Source organism: Lutra lutra, chromosome 7 (genome assembly GCF_902655055.1).
Source record: "Lutra lutra chromosome 7, mLutLut1.2, whole genome shotgun sequence".
Taxonomy (NCBI): domain Eukaryota; kingdom Metazoa; phylum Chordata; class Mammalia; order Carnivora; family Mustelidae; genus Lutra; species Lutra lutra.
This window is the reverse complement of record NC_062284.1, coordinates 114,800,801-114,821,711: the sequence shown is the minus strand read 5'-3', so window position 1 is coordinate 114,821,711 and position 20,911 is coordinate 114,800,801. Positions and strand designations below refer to the sequence as shown.

The window sequence follows — 20,911 nt, the reverse complement described above, 5'->3', positions numbered from 1 at the left end:
CCCCGGGAAGGAAACTGCTGAGACAGTATACAGTCAGCCAAAAATACAGCCAGGCCCCCTAAAGGCCAGGTCTGTACTTGAGTCTGATTTTTCTGTGTCTAGAGGCCCCCACAGAGTGGCCCAATATCCCAGCTAGATGATCGAGACCCTGCACCAGCCGCTTTCCAGAGCTTACCAATAGTGGCCCAGTTAATGGAGGGTTCTATGACTCATGGGTCCCAACCCTGCTATTTAAACATCAGCATTTCCTTTTTTGGGGCTTAAGACTAATTGGTATAGAGGTGGTGAGTTCCCAGGCCCAGCCCCATCTTGCTGAAACACGTAGCCCTCAAAGGTAGAGCTACCATCCACCATGTGTCTGAGTGCAAATGTTTAACCCGAGCCGGCCTGTCATGCTGTCGTCAGCTTCCCTCCAGCCTCCCGGTATGCATCCCTGACAGGTCACTGCCCTGCTCTGAAGCCTCCAGAGACACCCCAGGATGCTCAGAACAAATGCCAAAGCCTTCCTTCCCTGAGCCGGCCCCACCCACTTCTCTGACCTCCTGTCCCAGGTCGTGCCTACCATTCACTCTGCTCCAGTCCCTGATCTCCTAGCCGTTCCTCAACACTTGTCACCCTTGTCCTCGTCCCAGGCCTGGAATGCTCTTTCTCAGACTTGAATGTGGCTCACTCTCTCTTCATTCAGCCTCTACCCAAATGTCACCTCTTCAGAAAGGCCTTCCTGCTCCACTGTGTGCAACAGAGTGCACCCCCACCCCGATCTCTCTCTACCTGGCTGTATTTTTTTTCCAGGTACCTATCGCTAGTTGATGCATGTATATATCTACATACATACATGCATATTTGTTGTTGGTGCCGGTTGGTTGGTTTGCCTACTGTCTGTCACCCCCACTAAGATGCAAACAGGGTAGGGACAGACATTGCTTTTTTTCACTCCATATCTCCAGTGTCTAGAATAGAGTCTGGCACGTAGGTGCTCACTGAATATTTGTTGAAGGAATCAATGAATAAATGAATGCACGTGTGACTTCTTACTCTGAGTGCAAGGGGGTGCGCAGGGATGGGGAGGCTCAGGCTTGGCTCACTCTACACAGATCAGGGCTTCTGTGGCTTGGATACTGAACCATGAGAAACTAAGAGATCTGTTGGTTTAATTTCTTTTGCCCTGAGAAAGTTAAAGATCACGGATAATTCAAAACTCAGTGCCAAGTTCTCTATTTATAATCAAGGAATTCTTCACATAGAGGTAAACAAGAGCCAAGGACTGACAAGTGAACTGTGGGAGGAGAATGATGGGAAACAGATTGAGGAAACTGCGTGCCTTCAACAGACCTGGGTTCCCACCAGCACCCACTCAACGTTGGATCCAGAGAAACCTTAACAATTTTCAGTCCCAGAGTCATTTGGGCCAGTATACGCAGGTAAGGGGTGTTGGGAGCGAGGTGGGGATTATAAGTAGACACCAGCAGGTAAGTCCCATCTCTTTGTGACAATGATATCACTCAGCCATCTGAAAGGTACACCCAGGACAGCAGGTGTTTCTCCAGAATGCCCAGGCTCACGAAATTTTCCTAAGACCTGGATTTGGGGGGTGGGGGCAGGATATTTCCTTTCCTTCTTTAAGGTATTCCACAGAATTGTATCTCTTTCATTTCATCTCAAAACTTCAAAGAAACAAAATTAGCAGTGTCTCGAAGTGTCTGACGCACAGGAGGTAATCAGTAAGTACTGAATGAGTGAATGACAACGTCAAGGCAAAGCGAAGAATGATATAGTTTAGCAAACCCTGATTGCTGGGAACCATGGGCTGGAACCTCTACTCCAGCTCCAAGGCCTCAGTTTCCCTATCTGTAACACTGGCCTGGATGAGCTGGTGTTGAATTTCCCTCCCAGTTCTGACACTCTCTCAACTTCTGAAAAATTGTATTACGGCTTTATTGTGGATTAGGTCTATCTAGCTGGTGTCCTACTGAAAGCAAGCCTTGCTGCTCTGGAGACCGTCCATTGTTTTCAAGCACCAGAGGTTATTAAATAGCAACTCTCCCAAAATATTTTTCATGTCCTTCATGAAAGAACGTTCTGGAAGGTAGCCATCATCAAAATAGGAAGTAAAGCCAGGCTGGTGTTCCATTTAGCAGATAACACAGACTCAAAGTTCCTGTCACCCCATATGGTGATTCTGGGAGCTTGACCAGATTTCAGAGGTTTTGTATTCAGAGCGGTAAGAAATCATCTCTGTGGCTTGTGGGATTTAGTACCTATTTCCCTCCTTTCCTTAGCTCGGGACTCTGGGTGCCAAGATAGGCTCCAGCAACTCTTCTCTCAGGGCCTTGGTGCAGCTGGTCTAACGTTTGAGGAGAGCTCGCCCCACTGGCACGGCCAGGAAGCCCAGTGCTGGCTCAGGCAGCTCCCCTGTCCACTGCAGCATTTTATTTTAAGCTACATGGAAGCCTGTCACTTCCCTCTACTCTAAGAAGTGTCCTAAAGCACGGGTCCAGTGGAATTCAGACTCCTCTACCTTTCTGACTCTGTTCACTGTATTGATGTACCAGGAGGAGAAAGGACACCTCTGGTGAAGAGTCTGAGAAAAGAGACGGGACCGGCTTCTGCTGGGGAATCACCCTCGGCCTCAGTTTCTTCAGATGTGAGGTCAGAACAGAGTGCTGGCAGGTCGCCCTGCCTCTTCCAGCCTCAGGATCCACCCTGCCCCCTACTCGCAGCTCAGAGGCAGTGCCAGCCCCTTCCCATGAGGGAGTCACAGGGGGCATGTTATGTAACTTCCATCGAGGCGGGACTCCTCTTTTTCTTTTCCTTTTAATGTTTTTAGGTACTCTAGGAAGAGAGAAACATTTTTATGATCCCAGTAACCAAACAACATAATGAAAATCATGGCAACCATCGGCCTCATAAAACCCATGGCAAAAGCCTCCCCGTTCTCAAATAAGACCCTGGGAATTCCATGCTCTCTGAAGCCCTAAGTGGTCAGGACCTTGCTGAAGGCCTTGGGACGCTGGCTGATGGTTGATGAAAGGATTTTAACGCGCCACTGAAATTCTCTTTTCCAAAATAACCACTTTGAAACCTGTTAATTACAGACACACAACCAGCCCCAGCCCCCCCAACAGGACCCGGGGCTTTCACCAGGGAGAGCCCAGCTCCAAGGCCGGCTGCTTCCATGACGCTACACATGCTTTGTGTTGGGTGAATTAGCTTCAGGAAGAGAATCCAAATTAATTAAAACCACATGGCCCCTCCCCTCATCCCCAGGCTCCTACCCCACCTCCCTCCCCTGGAGACAGAGGCCAGTTCAGTCTAATTTGGTCCAGTGTTTTTGTTTCCTAAAATCTGTCTTGGGCTCTGGGCCATTAATAGGTTGCAGCTGATTTTAATCTACATGAATCAGAGACCTCGCTTCTTTGGTTTTAAGGAGATTACAAATTGTGTGTCCCACAAACGGGATGGAGGGGAAAGGTCCTGGGGAGGGCGGGGGAAGGGGACAGATCCTGGAAGTCACAAAAACTCTGCTCTCCATTAAGTGGGTGGGTTTGAATGAGCCTGTGATCTCTCAAAGCTGGGGGAGGGGACTGAAGTGGAGGCGAGGGTCTTGCGGCAGTGACCCCATGGTAGGAACACAGAACCCGGGCCTTGTGAGCAGAATTAAAATAAAGGGTCCAGAGGAGCGGAGAGGTCTCTACTCACCTATCTTCAACACATCCATTTCCCAAGTGTTTCCTGAGCACCTATCCTGAGCTAGAACAGGGCTCTGTAAACCATGACCTATGGGCCAAATCGGGCACACAGCCTGATTTCATAAATAAAAGTTTTGTCGCAACACAGCCATGCCCATTTTTATGGATCGTCTATGGCTGCTTTAGTACTGTGGCAGAGACCCGATGGCCCACAGAGCTGAAAATATTTACTACGTGCCCCTTGTCAGTAAACGTTTGCTGACCCTCAGCGGGAAAAGCACCCGATAGCTGTTGCGCTTATGTGACGATAAAGGACAGACGTAGGACCCACTCGGTTCCCACATCATACCAAGATCTAGTTCCTTCTAAACATCACTCTTCAGTGTCTTCATGTCATTTAACCGATGGCAGTAAAGAACAATGCCAACAGTTATGCCACTCAGTTAAGGGTTTAAAGTACTCGCCCAAACAGCCCTACACTTCGGCTTCACAGATGAAGGAACAGAGTCGCTGAGATAAAGCAACCCGCGGAAGGTCACATGGGAAACAGCACTGTTAGGAAGAGCCAGGCCTCCGTCCATCAGATGATGGTGATGAAAGGAGCTGGGGGGTTTAACATGAGACTACTCCTTACATGTGTTGTACTGGCCATTTGCAAAGTTTTCATGTATGGGTCTATAAATAATCCAGTGAGAGGGTCAGAAAAATATCCCTCCATTTTTTAGGTAAAGGTGTGTAGCACTGAATCTCAGTGGATGGGGATAAGAATCGGGCCAGACCCCTTGAAAAGTGCCTTTATCCAAGGCCCAGTGGCTGGTGAGTGTTGGGGGTACTCAGTGTAGGCCTTTGATGACTTTCACCCAGTCAGGACCCCAGGCTGCCCCACATGCTCCAGTGTGCTTATAAGATGGCCCTTGGCCTTCAGGGACCTCCAGGCTAGCAGAGGAAGACTCAAGGAAGGGGTGTATTATGATTCTATGACACGCACAGTGATGGAGGGTACATGGGATTCTTGGGGAGGACAGAGGAGAGGAACCCCACCCTTCCCTAAAAGCAAACTCCTCTATAAGGAAACCTGATGCCAAAGTTACTGGCTGGAAATGCAACCAGGCCCCCTCTCAAGGCTGTTGGGGCAAAGCAATTATTGGGGTTATTGTGGGGCCGGGCAGGGAAGCCTAAAAAATCAGCATCCTCCCAGGGCCTAGTCTTGGCAGCAAATGGACGGTGCCCAGGAAGCTGCTGCTTTGGAGCAGGAAGGGCAAGTGCAAGTCTCTTTTTACAGGAGCCCATTTCCTCCAGGGCTAGGCCTGGCTCCAGGGGGAGACCCTTCCAGCCAAGGAAGGACAAGTCCCAGGCTGTGATCACAGTTGTCTGGAGCACTCTGGGAAGTGGCTCTGTTGGCCCTTGATCAGAATCACAGGTCAACAGAGGTCTGCACTAGCTTGCATAGAAGGTTAACTCTATGTAAGGGTCCCCAGCGAATAGAAGCTGAGAGGTCCTATGAAAGATAACGATCTATACCTCATTGTCTCCTATTCCACTGCTGCCTCAAGGTCTTTTTTCTTTGGCAAGCTTCTTCCTGAACTTTAGGCATTGTTTCAAAGGAGTTTCAGAATTCACTGAGGAGTCCTGGGTCCCTGTCTTTCTAGTGATGAGATTTTGTGTGAATTGCTTAAGGGCGATGGAGGAAGGCTCACCGAGCAGGGATGAAATACAAAGCAAACTCCACAAAGCAAAAGCCTGGGAAGTGATCCCATTGGTATCTTTGGGTCCCACCACCATGGGAGCCCCACGCTCAGAAACAGCCTGAAGCAGGGCTTAGACCTTGGCCTGTTAGAGGACAAGGAATGGCTCCTCTCGCTTCTACCTCCCAGGGAGCCTCCTAACACACTCCCTGACTGGTACTCTTTCCTTCCACCAGCACCAAAGGTTGCGGGTGTGATCCTCAGAGCTGTGTTGTGTCTAGACTTGGATGCCTGATAGGTTTGGGCTCTCTTTCATGGAACCCGACAGCCAGGAGATTGTGCTACTCCTTCCTTGAGTGTAGACTACAGGAAGAACAAAGGCCCATGACCCTCACACAGGTGCACCAGGAACCCATGTGTGTTCAGGGCAACTGATCCAGCGAGGTACCATACTATGTTGAAGAACAACGGTGGCTCCGTTGACTCTGATCATGGCTTCCTGTCCCTTCACTGGAAGAGAATGCGACATGGTTAATTAGCAGCCGCTGAGCATTTATTATGATCTGGGTGTCACATGGATGAATATATTGGTGAGGTAGATGCTGAGGAGGTTGCATGCCAAGGAGTTTGTTTATAGAGTGTGGTTTCTCCCCATACTGAAGTGTTCAGCAATGTCTGCTCACAGGCACATCATGGTGGCATTGGGTCAAAGTCCCCAACGTCACTGGGGCTGCCAGTCCGAGGACCCTGTACGATCTGGGGCCCTCATACAAGAGCAGAGTGCTTAAGTCAAGCTCTCCCCTTCTGTGCCACCACACAAAAGTGAGTCAGAAGAAAGCAGAGTGAAAAAGCTCATAAACACTTCCTGGGGCCGGGGTCACAAATGAAATCTGGGGCCAGGGTCAGAAATGAAATCTCCGAGAGGAACAACAAGTTTAAAAACACATACACACGCGGAAATGTCCAGCTGCTATTGGAGGAGCAGTTCGGGCACTAAAGTGGTTTTGGAGTGATGAAGGATAGAATTTTGCAATTAGATCTCTACCTTCTCTGGCCCTTTAAAAGACACAGGGCAGTGGCTCCCCTGCATCTGCTCCCCCACCCTCTCAAAGTACTCTGTCCCTCAACTCACCTCTGATGCCTGGAGTTTTTGCAAAATTATATTTTGTGTCCTGTATAAACCGGGGCTGGTAATTAGTACAGGAAATGAACTTCACAAGCATCGAATGTGCACCAACCTGTGGCATGGGGAGTTGCCAAGATATTCTTCTGAAGATTTTCATAAACTCTTGAAACTTTCTTTCAGCTTCCCCTTCGCACACTTGAATGTGTGCACACCCATCATATGTGTGCACCTACCCAGACACAGAATTTCCCATTGCCTCCAACACACACGGACAGAGGTCTGTGCGCATACACCCACACACTCCTGTTCTCTAAACTTCCCATAGGTCCCCACTACCTCCACGTATAAATTCAAGCATCCAGGCTTTTTGCCCCCCTCAGCCTATGCCCAGCACACAGGAACCCGGAGCCATAGTTACAGCCTGAAGGGCGCACACGTGCATGCGTGTACACACACACACGCACTCACACACACACACGGAGCCACATTCCAACTGGTTCAGTCATAGCTGTGACAGGTCTGGGTCTGCTTTGCTATTGTTTCTCCATTGCCTCTAACGGGGCATTCATGTCAAAGAGATGAACCTCTGTAGCATTTGCCCCAAGTCAGAGTGTTGGGAAGGCAGCTTTTTTTTTTTTAAAGATTTTATTTATTTATTTGACAGAGAGAGAGACAGAGAGATCACAAGTAGGCAGAGAGGCAGGCAGAGAGAAAGGGGGAAGCAGGCTCTCTGCCAAGCAGAGAGCCTGATGTGGGGCTCAATCCCAGGACCCTGAGATCATGACCTGGGCTGAAGGCAGAGGCTTAACTCACTGAGCCACCCAGGCGCCCCAGGAAGGTGGCTTTTAAAAGTATGCGTGGATGGCAGAGTGAAAAGCAGGGATAGAGGCATCCCTCTGGGTCTCCTGCCTTGGGCTCACACACTAATGAGCATCGTTCTGGGCTGTTTAGGGCGTTTCTTTATGTGCTATTCCATCTGAAACCAGGCTGAGAGGATGGAGGCTCAGCTGAAGACCTTCGGCAAGTCCTCTCTCAGGGTCCTGCTCTGCCTTCCTCTTACGGCTCCCGGTGTCCTAGGCCCGCCCAAGCCACCTGAGCACAAGGCCTGGGTGGGAGGCCACAGCCACATGAGCGAAGACTAATCTGGGTAGAAACTCAAGGAGATGAAAAGAGGCCCCGAGGGACCACTCCCCTGTGGAAACGCTGAGGGATAAGAAGAGCTGGTATGTAGAGGACTCCCGAGCCCTCCCTGAACAGTGGGAAGTGTCGCACTGCATGGACAGAGGGGACACTGTCTGCATCAACAACAGGACCGGCTACTGTACGACTTCATCTTGTGCGTCCAAGAGCCAGACGGATGTCATGCATCTAAGAAGCGAACTGGCCCGGAGCTGTCTCAGCGGGTCGGGACAGGGGGCATGCTGTCCCTCGCATCCTTTAGAGACTGCCGTTCACTCGTTGGTAGGCACGCACGGGGCTGCGACCACTTTCACACTGCTCCACTCTGCTGTCTAGAAGTCTGTGTACTTTGTCCTTGGCCACTGCCTGTAACTTACCAGAAGTCCCGGTGTGCAAAAGTGAAAAAAGCAGATGCTATGGTTACAAGGAGAGGGGATGAGTTTGTTGTGTGTGTGAACGACGTGGTGGGGGTGGAGGGTGGTCCCATCTATTCTGGCTCCATCCTGATCCTTCCCCCAGCTCTACTTCAGGGACTCTTGGAGGGGGGGGGGGTTTCCGTGGACCCCAGTTTGAAAACCATTACCATAAAGCAAACCCTTTCCTGTGAGGGTTGTTGAACTTTAGTACCCAAGGACACACACAATGACAAAGAGCGGGTAGGCATTTGACAACATTTCAAGTTAGCCTTTTACATACTATTGATTTGGGTTGTGGCCCATATTTGATGCGGTGTAGAGAGTTACAGACCCCTTGCTAAAACTCTACACCCCTGAGCACAGGTCTGCAGCTCACAAATTGGGGATCACTGCACAGAAGCTAGAAGAACAGCAAGAAGTAAGACCGGGGTCCCAGATGGAGTCATACTATGAAAGGGCTTCAAGGTCTAGTGAAGTAATTTGTGCCTGATGCTATTCGGCAGTGGAGAACCATTAAAAAGCCATGTGCAATTATTATTATTATATTATTAAAGCCTAGAAATGACATGATTGGACATGAACCAGAAAAAAAAAATTATTCCTTTGCAATTAAGTCCCCTTACCCACCTCCAGTTGTCTGAGCCACAACATCCACTGTACCCACCAGGAGCAATTTCCCCCCAGAGCTTCCGGGTGCGTGTCAGTCCAGACATCACCTTCCTGTCTGCATCATCAGAGGGGCTGTCTGGCATGTTAGAGCCCACTGACGTACACAGTGAACACGCGCCTGAATGAAGGAACGTGCATGCCGGTAAACAGAGGGGGATTTATACTGTGTGCAGGCCGAGGTGAGGTAGAAGCCCTCAGCTTCGCCTCCCTCATTCCTAGACCTTCTCAACTCCCACCCCCAACCTTCCGAACCCCTCAGAAAACTTGGTTTTATTTGCAAAGCCGGGAAGCGCAGCTGGAGGTGGCACCCAATACAGGTTTGGGGAATGAGGTCATGTTCCCTTTACCTTGCGGAGAACTGCGAGAGCTTTCAGTCCCCCAATCCATCTGCGCCTAAAATGAGGGGCCCTGTGAGCATGCGCCTACCGACTTCAGAGAGGGCCGTGGGGATGAAGATGTAATTAGAGCCTGTGAATGCTTTGTGCTTCCTGGATGAAAGACAACACTCTTAAGTTTTATTATCTACCTACTCTGCTTTTTTATTGTTCCAGTTCCCTTCTGTTTTTCCTTTTGGGGGTCTGTGTAAACTTTATTAGGTATTAATTTCAAAAAAGGCCTCCTTGCACCTCAGAGAAGGATTTTATTTGGTGCCTCAGAGAATTTCTTTCCATAACCCGGACCCTCAAAGGATTCCTCTCAGTCAGGGTGAAAGCGGCCTGCGTGTATTCAGCTGCTCAGTTTGGTTCAATTTAACAAATATTTACGAAGCATCTACTAACATATGCTGAGCCCCGAGAGGCAGGGCAGGCCTGGCAAGAGGGGGAAGGTTGTGAACTTTGGAGCCAGGCCTCCTGAGGACTGAGCTCCAGCTTGGCAGCTCTGTGTGGTCCTTGGAGAGCCTTGGTCACTTCTTGAAATCTCTGTTTCATCACCTGTAAAATGGAGATAATCCTATCCATCTCTCCAGGCAAAGTAATAAAAAGATATATATCTCACAGCGAGTAGTGGGTGGCAGGTCAGTCATTTCCAGCCGCCCACCCTCTCTTTAGGATCTGGTCTCTGGAGAAGTGGGAGAGGAGACGCCGCTACCTTCATTTCTGTCTAGTCTACCCTGAGGCCCTCCGTCTAGTCCCTGTTCATCCATTTTGGAAAGAATGCCAGCTGGTTAAACCAGCAGTTCTGGAAAGTTCTCATCTCAGTTCCCCCCAGCACTGCTGGGCAACCCATTTCCTCGACACATTCCCCCTCTACCTAAATACCTCCCAGACCTCCACATTAGTATCCCCCTCCACCCTCCCTTCAAACCCATTCCCAGGAAGGAGAAGAAAAGAACTTTCCCATCCCTTTGAGACGGAGAGCACAGTGGAAATGGCTTTGCTCTGCTGCACCCACTTCACGGTCTCCTGGGAAGGTGAGCTGCAGGCAGCGGGGAGGGGCACGAGGCCATCAGGGTGGGCTGAGGTTGTCCAGTCCAGGCAGCACTAACACAGCACTCAAGGCAGAGCCTTTTCACAGATTCCCTCACTCCCCGGAAACAACACGGAGGATGACCCTAGAATGTTCCCTGGCAGATACCACCGTACAGTCTGAGAGAAGTGCACTAAAGGTGTCCACACGGGACCCTGTCATGCCCTGAATGAGGCTTCTCGCTGTTTCTCAGGTTGCCAGGGAGGAGAGTGGACACAAGGAAGCCGCGAATAGGCACTGAGAGGCCAACACGTAGGAACTTCAGCTTCGGAGGGGCTGGGCGTCCCCCAGACTGCCGAGAGCACGGAGCTTGGAGGTGGCCTGTTCAGTCTGTTTGCTCTTTCAGAAGTGTGCTAGGGAACCCAGGAGTTATTGTTTCCCCGAAAGGTAGGCACTCATCAGGTGGGTGGTCCTAGCATTTGCCCTGGGCTTTGATTCCCTCCCTGTTCTTTTCAGGACCACTGTGGGGGTTAGTTCCCCCAGCCCAGCAGCACTGGGAGGCTGGCCGCACCGTGCCCCAGTGCTGGGTTTTCCCACAGGCCCCCGCAAGGGCAGCCTGCTTGCCTCCAGAAAGCCCTGGGCGGCCCGTGGGGCCGGGGGGGAGCAGGGCTGCAGCTGTGTACTGCCCACCCCCACTCCCTAACCGCCCCCCCCCCCCCCCCCCCCCCGCCCACCGCCTGCAGCAGGCTTTGATCAGTTCTCCTGGGGGCTGTGTGCAGCCTGACCTCCCATCTCCAGTGCCTCTCAGGTGGAAAGTTCTGTTCAGCCTGTCTGTGTCTTCAAAGGCTCTCCTTCCTTCAGGCTGGGATGAGACTGATAATGGTTCTCAGTTTGCTGTCCTGTGATCTCCCAGCAGCCCCCATCCTTCCATTGACAGGCTTCTGCTTGTTTGCTTGGGCTGCTTTGGCCGAACTCAAACCACCTTTCTGGTTGAGGAAGCACATTGACATCCTCCCCCATTGAGGCGCCTTTGATGGCTCAGATGTGGCCTCCAGCCCAGACAAAGGTGACCGGGCCACCGCAGCTGGGCACCTGGTGAATCAGACTCTGGGCGTCGGGCAGGGCAGCCGTTGGAGAGAGGCAAAGGACTCCCTCAGCCCGCAGCGTTCAGGAGGAACGCTCAGCTCCGCCCTTCCCGCCCCAAGGCCCCCGTAGCTTTCTGACCCAGCTCCCCTCAGGAATCCAGCTGTGGGGACTGAGACATGCGCCACCTGCGCCCATGTCTGGACCTTGGCTACGTGTTGGAGAGGCCGTGAGGCCCGCAGATGCCAGCTTCCCAAGAACTCAAGCTATTCGCTGTCTTGAGCCGCAGGCACCAGGCCAGCCAAATTCGGGAAGTTCCTTTTAGGGCCTATTATTTCCAATGGCTGTGGCCTTCTGGCCTTGGTTCTCAGTCCAAGGGGTAAACAACAGCTGAGCGGCCACTCCAGGGCCCACTTCCAGCGCGCTTCCCACCCCTGCCACTGACCCTGAGCCTGGGCCTCCCAGCCCCCTGCCCAGGGTGAAAGGACAAGGCCTGGGCGACCCAGGTGGCTGTGAGTGAGTCTGGGCAGGATTGCCGCCTCACCAGAGGTCCAGGGGGCCTCAGAGCGGCGCGCTGAGCCTCCCTGTGTGAGGGGTTAGGCTGCACGTTGCCCTTCGGTTTCCTCATATTTAAAATGAGGGCGGCCAAGGGCAACAGGAGCGGTCAGGAGAGCATCCTTCTTCCCCAGCCTGATAGCACAGTGCTCTTCCTTCCTTTTGATCATACTCAAAACAACTGCGGCCCTAGAACAATGAGGCCGGGAGGAGGCCGGAGGGGATTTATTATGCTGTTGTCCTGTGGCACAGCCTCGCCTGACTTTATCTTGCACAGAGGTCTGCGTGGGAGGAAATCTGGCAGGCCCTTGGGTCACCTCCCTGCTCCTGCACTGCCTCCAACTCAGGACGCTGGAAGGCCCGGGAAGAAGCTGTCCTGCTAACCCCGCCCCAGCTGAAGCAGCAGCCACAGGGAGATGAGTGCAGATCTCTCCCAAACTCCGGGACTCCGGGAAAGGCACAAGACTCCAGGTGTCGGGCCTGCCCGAGTCCATCCTGCCAGAGACAGGGCCCCAGTGTCCGTCCTGGGCGGACGGACAGGTTCGAGTAGAGCCTTGCTCTCCAACCAGCTTCCTCTCTCTTTTCCTGGTGGTGGTGGTGGTGGGCGGGGGAGTTAGCTGAATGGGCTGTTTGTGGACTGTCCAGCATCTCACACGGGTCACAAGGGAGAGGCCCCTTGAGTAGGGGTTTCATTCCGCCGCCCCCCACCCCGGGCCCATGGCCGAGGCGGGAGAAAGGCTGGGAGCCTGGGGGCTGAGAATATCTTGATCAGTATCAGTTGGTACTAGATTTTCCTGGAATGTGGATGTTTTGCCGTCTATCTGCTATTAGCAGGATCTAACCAGATCCTCACCCAAATTGTACTGTCAATGGCGCTAATATTTAGGAAATAAACAAACCATTCTCATTAGCCAGCTGGGCACTGAGGGGCACCCGAACAACCGTCTTCGTGAGTCTGGAATCTTCCGTAATGCTGTGGATTCAGCACAGGTCTGGTGTCGCCATCGTTCCCCAGATGACCTTGAACAGGCTACATGACCACTCAGAGCCTCAGACTACTCATCTGTAAGATGCAGATGAGAATACCAACCTCGTCGAATTGTTTTGAGAATCAAATGAGATAATGTATGTAAATCACATAGTTGGTATTAAAGGTTCTATAGAATATGGTCACTACTATTAACCACCATTTCAAATAGTGTGAGGCTCTGACCTGACCTCCTCAGATCCTGAGTAGCATCCTCAAGTGAGCTGTGGGCCCTGCTCTCAGCCATAAGGGGTGAATCCACAAGGATCTCAGGAGGAAACAGACCTGCAGCCCAGAGTTGACAAAGTTTGCCTCAGACTCCAGCAGCAAATCTGGGCACTGGGCATGGTTTTCTAGATTCTCTCTCTTTCCTGTCACATCATCTCTTCCTGCAGCCCCATCGTATTAGTTTCCTAAAGTGGCCGGCAACAAATTGTCACCAACCTGGTGTCGGAAAACAACAGAAATTTAGTCCACCACAGCTTTGGAAGCCAGAAGTCCAAAACCAAGATGTCAGCAGGGCCATGCTCCCCTCAAAGGCTCTCGATGAGAACATGTCCCTGCTTCCTCTGTCCGGTGGCTCCAACCATTCCTCAGCTTGGGGCTGCATGATTCCAGTCTCCACCTCTGTGCTCAAATGGCCTCTTTTTCCTGTGTCTCTCCCTTTGCGTGTCTCTTATAAGGACACTTGTCATTGGAGTTAGAGCCCACCTGGGTAATCCAGGATGATCTTATCTCAAGGTCTTTAACTTAATTACATCTGTAAAGACCCTATTCCAAAGACAGTCACATTCACAAGTTTCAAGGGTTGGGATGTAGACACGTCTTCTGGGGCTGCCATCTAGCCCACCACATCCATCTGCTCTGCAAAATGTCCCATTGGATTATGACTCAAGGGTCAAGACAAAAGCGTTCACTTGTGGCTGGTGACAAGGCTCACTCATGCCCATGTTGACATGAGTGGTTCTACAAGAAAGAGGCGTGGTCCATCTTCGAAAGGTAATCTGGCTGTTGGTTCTTTGTTTCCTGGAGGGGAGTGAAGACAAGTTCCTCTTGGCCTGTGAAGACCTGAGAAGTATCTGTGTTCTAGGGCAGCATTTAAGTCAGAACTATGTCCCAGGGCTTCTTGCTCTTAGCCAGATACAGTGGCGTTGAAAAGTCTGCTATGCCTCTAAAGGCTTATGAGGGAGCTGCGAAGACCTACTTTGAACAGTGTGTTGAGTCTCCTTCCTGCCGAGCCCACTGGAAGCATGAATTCTCCCAGTACTCATATCTTTCCCCTTCTTCCCTTCTTCTTGCCCTCCTCCTAACGCCTTATGCTCAGAGAACACACCCAGGAGACCCTACCCCTCTCTTTTCTTAAAAGCCTCCTCTGGCCATCCTCCCTTCTCAGGGCCATGCTCTGAGAACTACCCCCCTGCTCTATTTCCTTCTTTAGCCCATGTTTGGCCATAAAGATCCATGTCTAACAGAAAGGACACTGTCCCAGGGCCTCTAAGCCTCTCTCTCAGGAAGGTCCTTCTTTCCAAATTGCTAATGCTTCAGCTATCAGACTGTGAGAGAAGAAAGATTATCATACAGCAGTATTTTTTATTCTTCCAATCAAATGATATTTATATATAGATTTAACACAGGCCTTGACTCCTTCCAAGTGGTTTCAGGAAAGAAACCAGCTCTATGCCTGTTTCTTCTGACCAGTCCAGTTCAGGGAGGGTCTGCAGATGGCCTGGCCTTTCTCCTCCACAGTTACTATGAATAACTTTGCTTTTGTCGCTTTCTCTGTAAAGGTGTTCCTCCTCTTTCTGACTCACTGATGGTAATGGGTGGCATGTGTAGAGTTCAGCCTTCATAAATATGGAAGCTCCAAACACTGGATCACATACTAACAGAATTTCAGCTCAAGGTGGAGAGTCATTATGATCCAACAGTCTTTTGAGAATGGGGCAGTTGTGACTCCCATAAGGACAAAATCTGACCTGTGCTTCTACATTGCTGGTGGCATGCAAAATCGTTCAGCCATTGAGGAAAACAGTATGACAGCTCTTCAAAGAGTTAAATATAGATTTACTCTATGACCCTGCCAGTCTACTCTTGCGTATATCGCCAAAGAATTGAAAAGAGTTCCTCAAATAGGTACACATGCATGCAAGCTCATAGTAGCACTATTCAGATAGCCAAAAGGAGCAAACAGCCCAAATAGCCACCAGTGGATGAATGGATGAGCAAAATGTGGTTATGTCCATACAGTGGAATATTAGTCAGCCAGGAAAGAAGTGTAGTATTGAACTATGCTACAAGATGGATGAACCTCAGAAATATTCGAGTGAAAGAAGCCAGACCCAAAAGGTCACATACTGTATGTTTTTATTTACTAGAACTCTCCAGAATAGGTAAATCCATAGCGACAGAATGGTGATTGGTAGTTTCTAGGAGTTGAGAGGAGGTGCAGGGGGTGGGGATTGGGGAGCACTGACTGATGCCCATGGGGTTTCCTTTCGGGGTGATAAAATGTTAGATACTGGTGGTGGTTGCTTAACATTGTGAAAGTACTACTTGACCCTGAATTGTTTATACTTGGACATGTTTTGTGTTAGGTGAATTTCACCTTGATAAAGAATTCAAATGTAAAAAAAAAAAAAAAAAAAAAAAAGGCCGAGCGAAAGAAAAATCTGACTTTTGTGCTCTATGCACACAACACCAGCCCCTGGTCTCACACTCACTTCACATGTCCTCCCTTCTTGGGCACATCTGTGGGCCCGTTCTCAGCGCCAGAACACCAGATTGGCTTCTGGGGCAGATTACTGTCAAGCTTGTTCTTGATCCTCCTTCTGAGGCACATCCTCTGAAATTCTGTGGCTAGAGCTGAGTCTACACAGCAGCAACCAAATGACTGAGCAGAGAACAATGGGTGTGGGTGAGAACACCTTAACCGCCAGACTATTTCCCAATATTTTGTTTCTGTGGTGGCAACATGGATTTTCTAAGCAAGAGTAAGAGGTTTGTGTATTTCCCTGTCTTTAGGAATTTCTACAGGCTAGGAAGGCAAAGAACCCAAGGGACAAGATACCTAGAAAAAGAGGATCAAGGCCTGCATGAAGCCCACCCAGGGTTCTCTTCGAAACTATTGTTTGTTGAAGTTATGGGGGAAGAAAGTTCATGCTCCCATTGTATTTGTTCCAACCTCATTTAAGGAATAGGAAGGGACCTTCTCATTTTGTGTTTCCAGAACAGAGAAGATTCGGGACTATAAGGTGAAAAACGCCTATCAAAGGAACTAGGGCCATGGGGACTTCCCCATATTAAGGGATAGAACGTTGGAAGTCTGATAACTGAGCTGTCATTCACCCGGGCCGCTTGCTGGAGTAGTCAGAGGGGCCCAGTGCCTGTCCTGACAGCATTGGCAGCCCCGTGTGGAAGTGGGCGCCCGCACTGCGGGTAGCGTGGCCTAATGCGCATGCTCAGTCCGGAGCCCCCGGAATCAGTGCCCAAGGTGATAGGAAACGCGCCCCCGGGGTTGGTAACATCTGAGCCCAGAATTGTAGGAAGATTGAGACAGGGGACCCGCCTACAGGCAAGGAAGCACGGCAGCTGCTTGGCATATCTGGGGAAGTTGGTGTGTGATTCCCAGGAAAAGGACCGCATGCATCTCTGGAACATGCCGGAAAGGCTGGGAGTGACTGAGAGGTTGTCGTTGGAGAGGTGGGGAAGAGGATGGGTTCCGGGAGGACCCTGGAGGCTTTAACTGGATTGGTGACCTTTCATTTCTTAAGCTGGGTGTTGGTGCAGGGAAACTCCTTATGCCTTTTTGTACGGATGAAATTGTCTCAACGACTTTCGATCTCTGTGGGAAAGCCCGTGGCCCGCTGCGGCTCAGGAGCCCTTGCAAGCCTCGAGCTTCGGAGCTTCCCACTGCGGGGGAACGAAAGCTGCTATTTTGTTACTCCCTTTGCCAAGGTCTCCCAGGCAACACCTCCACAGAAAAAGCAGGACAGAGAGCTTGACCCTCCCAGCCCTGGGGCGTGCAGTTACTGGAACTGTTTCCCATCTAGGGAAGTGGGAAGAGAGAGGAACGAGTCTAAGCCCCATTTTGTGTCCTCAGGGACAGCTTATATGCCCCTTGATGGACACTGCCCCAAGTTCTTTTTCAAGTGAATTTCCCTTCAGCTACACTGTTTGCTTTTCCTGCCAGCGCATCCTGCCCCCTCCGGAGTGGTCCTGAGGAGGAGACCCAGCCCCTGCCTTCCTGGTGTGCAGAGCTTAGAACAAGAGCCCTCTGCCCATCGGACATCCTTACCATTTCCAGCTATTGAGTGTAATCAGGTGTGCCAGGATCTGATTTCAAAGCCCAAATCCAAGGGGCTCAGAGGAATCCTTTCTCCCTGTTGCTCCAGCGGGAGACAAAGGGGACTGAACAAACAGGATATGCTGAAGCCGCACAGAGCACGGCCCCAGCAAGACCGCCGGCCCGCCGGGCGGGAGGCAGGGCTCAACGGGACAGCCCTGGAGCTGGGGCCTTGGCATGCGCAGTTGATCATGTCCCAGAGAGAGAGAAGTAAGGAGCAGGACAGGAGGAGCAGACCCTCGGATCCCTCTGACAGCCTCTCTGGAGAATGGTTCCTTAGGGATAGTCATGCTCTTGCAGGGTCTGGGCAGTTACGGGGTCCCTGCCTACTGGAAAATCCTGACCTGGGCCATTCACCTTGCAGAAGCTGTTAACATTTCTAGAAATTGTGGGGTGGGAGAGAAGCGAAACTCAGGGATCTACAAACAAGTCAGAACTGATGTGGGGTATAGTTGTGGGGGAAGACACATCGGTCACAGCCCCATATTTGGGTCCTGGTGATTCCGTGTGTCTCTGTCCCTCTTTCTGTCTCTTTTACCCCAGACTCTGATTGCTGGGCTTGGGAATTTATATCTGGTGAACTCTCTCAGTCATGAACTTGACAAAAGAGTCCAAAGTCATCCTGGAGAACAGAACCCTTTTTAGGAGGGTAGTTCCTTCTCTCCCTCCTACTGCCCAGTTTTATATGGGAGAAATCAGAGTTTAAAATAATATTCATCAGGCACCTGCGTGGCTCAGCTAGTTAAGCCTTTGCCTTCAGCTCAGGTCATGATCCCAGGGGCCTGGGATTAAGCCCCGCATCAGGGTCCCTACTCAGTGGAGAGTCTGCTTCTCCTCCCTCTGCTACTCCCCCTGTTTCTGCTCTCTCTGTCAAATAAGTAAAATCTTTAAAAAATAAAATAATATGTATCAAGACCAGATTTGAAAGCAAACAGAGGTCATTGAAGGCAACAAGAGTAGGAAGCCACTTATGCTGGAAGGGGAGAAGCTTCTGGGGTTAGGCTCACCTCCCTGACCAACGGCGGAACTTAATGTTATCTGCCCCCAGTTCACCATCTTTCAGAGATATGGTCACTGGTGCTTTCAATCAGGGGTAGTTGGAATATTGCTACAGGTACCCCTGGTTCTTCCAGGCCCTGGGGGGACACATGTCATATTCTGTGGATGAGGCAGGAAGGACAGATGTCCTCCAGGACACAGGGTGGTCCCACACAACTGGAGAACTATGCCAGCCTTTTACTAATAGAGCAACACTGGTGGAATTGGTTGTTTCCAACACTCAACTCAACCCTGAGCCTGTCCGACCTAGAGTCTTTGAACATAAAGCCTACAGTAAGAGTATCTGAGAGGGAGTAGCAGATTCTAAAGGTCACTGTTGGCTCTAGATGAAATAAAAAGCACCCAGAAAATGAAAACCTGCATAACATCCATAGCTCATCGTTGTCTCTAAAGCAGCTCTGAAATAAACTCAAAAGTTTCCAAGAGACATTTTAATCTGGCATAAAACATCGGATTTATGGAGATGCATCGGTTTATGGAGGGGCTGATGTTCTGGGAACTGGGGATTCAAAGACTGCCTTTCAGATAAAATAGGTCTGGCCATATACTAAGTTGCTTTGCCCTGTGTGGTGTAAATAGTTGGCATTTGCCAAGAAGGGCTAAGAAAGAAAATCACAGCTTGGAGTGGGTATATGGAAGGCACAATGGACATGCCGGTTAGAAATGATTTCTGTTTATGTGGAGACAGCATGATCAGAGCTTTTCCTTAGGTAGGTGGCCAGAGTGAAAACTGAGTTGGGGGCAGTTCCTCGGGGGGAATTCTAGCTACATTAAATGAACTAACGAGGGCCCGTTTGGGAGGGGGCAGGGGGAAACCAGCAACACATCCAGATATTTCTTAAAGGGAGAGACTTGAGGAATCCATCACTCCACTCATCAGCAAACGACCTTCCTGAAGAATTTGAATTCTAGAGAGACCACGAGCACAAAATTGCAATGTCTTTCAGAACTTGATTTGTGATTCAAGATGAACTGCTGCTAACTCTGGGGTTACTCAGGTGGGGAGGGTGGGAACGATAAGGCTCATTCATCAAAAGGTGGCAGGAGAGCCCTCTGGGTGGTAACTGAACAAAGGGAGAAGGTGAGCCCAGGTGGAGAAGAGAAAGCCAGGAAGAAAAGAAATACTCTTTCTCTCATCTCCTGGTGTGGCCAGGAGATAGATCTGCTTGAGGAAGCTCAAGGGGCTTGGTCTAACCCGAATTCTCGCTCAGAACCAGAGGGACTGGAGCCTGTTCGAGTAGAACTGAAATCCTTCCTCTGCCACTCACTAGTTGACTGACATTAAACAAGCTACCTAACCTGAACTTTGGCCCCTCACTTGTAGGATGGGGTTAATGGTACCGGCCTCAGAGGGCTGTTAGCGAAACAAGTAAGCATTTATTGAGCACCTTATATGCGCCAGGCTTGGTGTCAGATACTGGAGAGACCATGGTGAAAGGGCTGACAGATTCCCGAGATCACTTGTGTAGTGAACTGGGTGCAGACCCTGCCTAGCATATAGTAGCTGATCAACAAAGTCCTTATCCGTGTTTTCCAGCCTAAGATGATTACAGTCATCCTGTGTGGGATGAAGAGAAGGCGGACAGGCAAGACTTTGCTGAGTAGTGATGGTGGAGCTGAGACTTGAATGACAGCAAGGATCTAGTCCTGGGATCTTCACCCCCTCCCCCCAGACCCTTTTCACTCTACCATCTGGGCATCTGCTGTGTGCAAACGGTTTTGCCAGGCCCTTGGGCCTGACATGACACAGCACTTTGTAGCTTCAAACTGGCTTTCCATGTCAGAACAAAAGTCAGCAGTTTTCAAATTTTTCCTTGGAGCAAGTTATTCCATGGAGATCCTGTAGGGATGGTGGGAGAGATTTTGAATTCATATTCCCTACGACTAGAGCAGTCCTTCTTCGATTGGTTTTATAGCCCAGACCCCTAAGAAAAAGCCAACTATTTACTGAGTGTCTTTGATGTGTGTGACCCTGGTCTGCTGCTTTAGGGTACTCAGTGAGCAAGTAGGCAATGCCTGGCCTCCAGAGCTTATACTGTAGCAGGGAAGACACACAGGGATGGGTAGACATACTGAGTTATTTATTATGTTGCACGGTGATGCGTGCTTTGGGAGAGGAAACGTAGAACAGGATGGGGTAAGGGGTGTGGGCTGCAATTTAAACAAGGGAGGTCTCATGGAGAGGTGACATTTTGGCAAAAAAGTTAGAGGTAAGGGAGTCATACCACTATCTGGGAATGGAGGTGAGGGCATCAGCTATCGTACTGTCCGGGGGGAACAGGATCCCACAAGGAGTTTGAAGTATAAAGTCCATGAGGGGAGGCGTGTTTGATGATGAGAGGAAAAGCAAAGAGAACGGTTGAGCATAGCTGGTGAATAAGGGGGAGTGACAGGAGATGGGATGGCAGGTGCTGGTGGGCACATTGGGTTCTAAGGGACAGTGGAGAGACTCTGCTTTCAGTCTGAGTAAAAGGGAGCCACTTCAGAGATTTGAGCAGAGGAATAGCATGATCTAATTTAAGTCTTACAACTACGGAATGGGTCACTGCATTAACCCAGGTTCAGGCCACCGGTGAAGGTTGGAAAACCACCCATTTATCTACACGGTCATTCCCATGGCCCCTTGGAGCAAAGACTGGGCAGATTACATCTATGCCCATTTTACACATTGGGA

At 50.4% G+C, this 20,911-nt stretch overlaps 1 protein-coding gene across 3 annotated transcripts in view; it reads right to left on the bottom strand.

The window, feature by feature from the left end:
* RAD51B (RAD51 paralog B) overlaps positions 1-20,911 on the bottom strand; it is a 680,659-nt gene that overhangs the window by 77,408 nt on the left and 582,340 nt on the right. Inside the window, exons 12-13 of one of the 3 annotated variants that reach the window (XM_047735892.1) lie at positions 20,006-20,008; positions 10,921-13,202 (exon numbers count right to left, since the gene is read on the bottom strand). The exons of 1 other annotated variant lie outside the window; for it this stretch is intronic. In XM_047735892.1, coding sequence (XP_047591848.1) covers positions 13,032-13,202; positions 20,006-20,008 — 174 coding nt within the window. In that variant the 3' untranslated portion in view covers positions 10,921-13,031. Of the gene's footprint in view, positions 1-9,341; positions 9,697-10,920; positions 13,203-20,005; positions 20,009-20,911 lie in introns of those variants that run through there. One more of the 3 variants, XM_047735890.1, reaches the window with a different exon arrangement.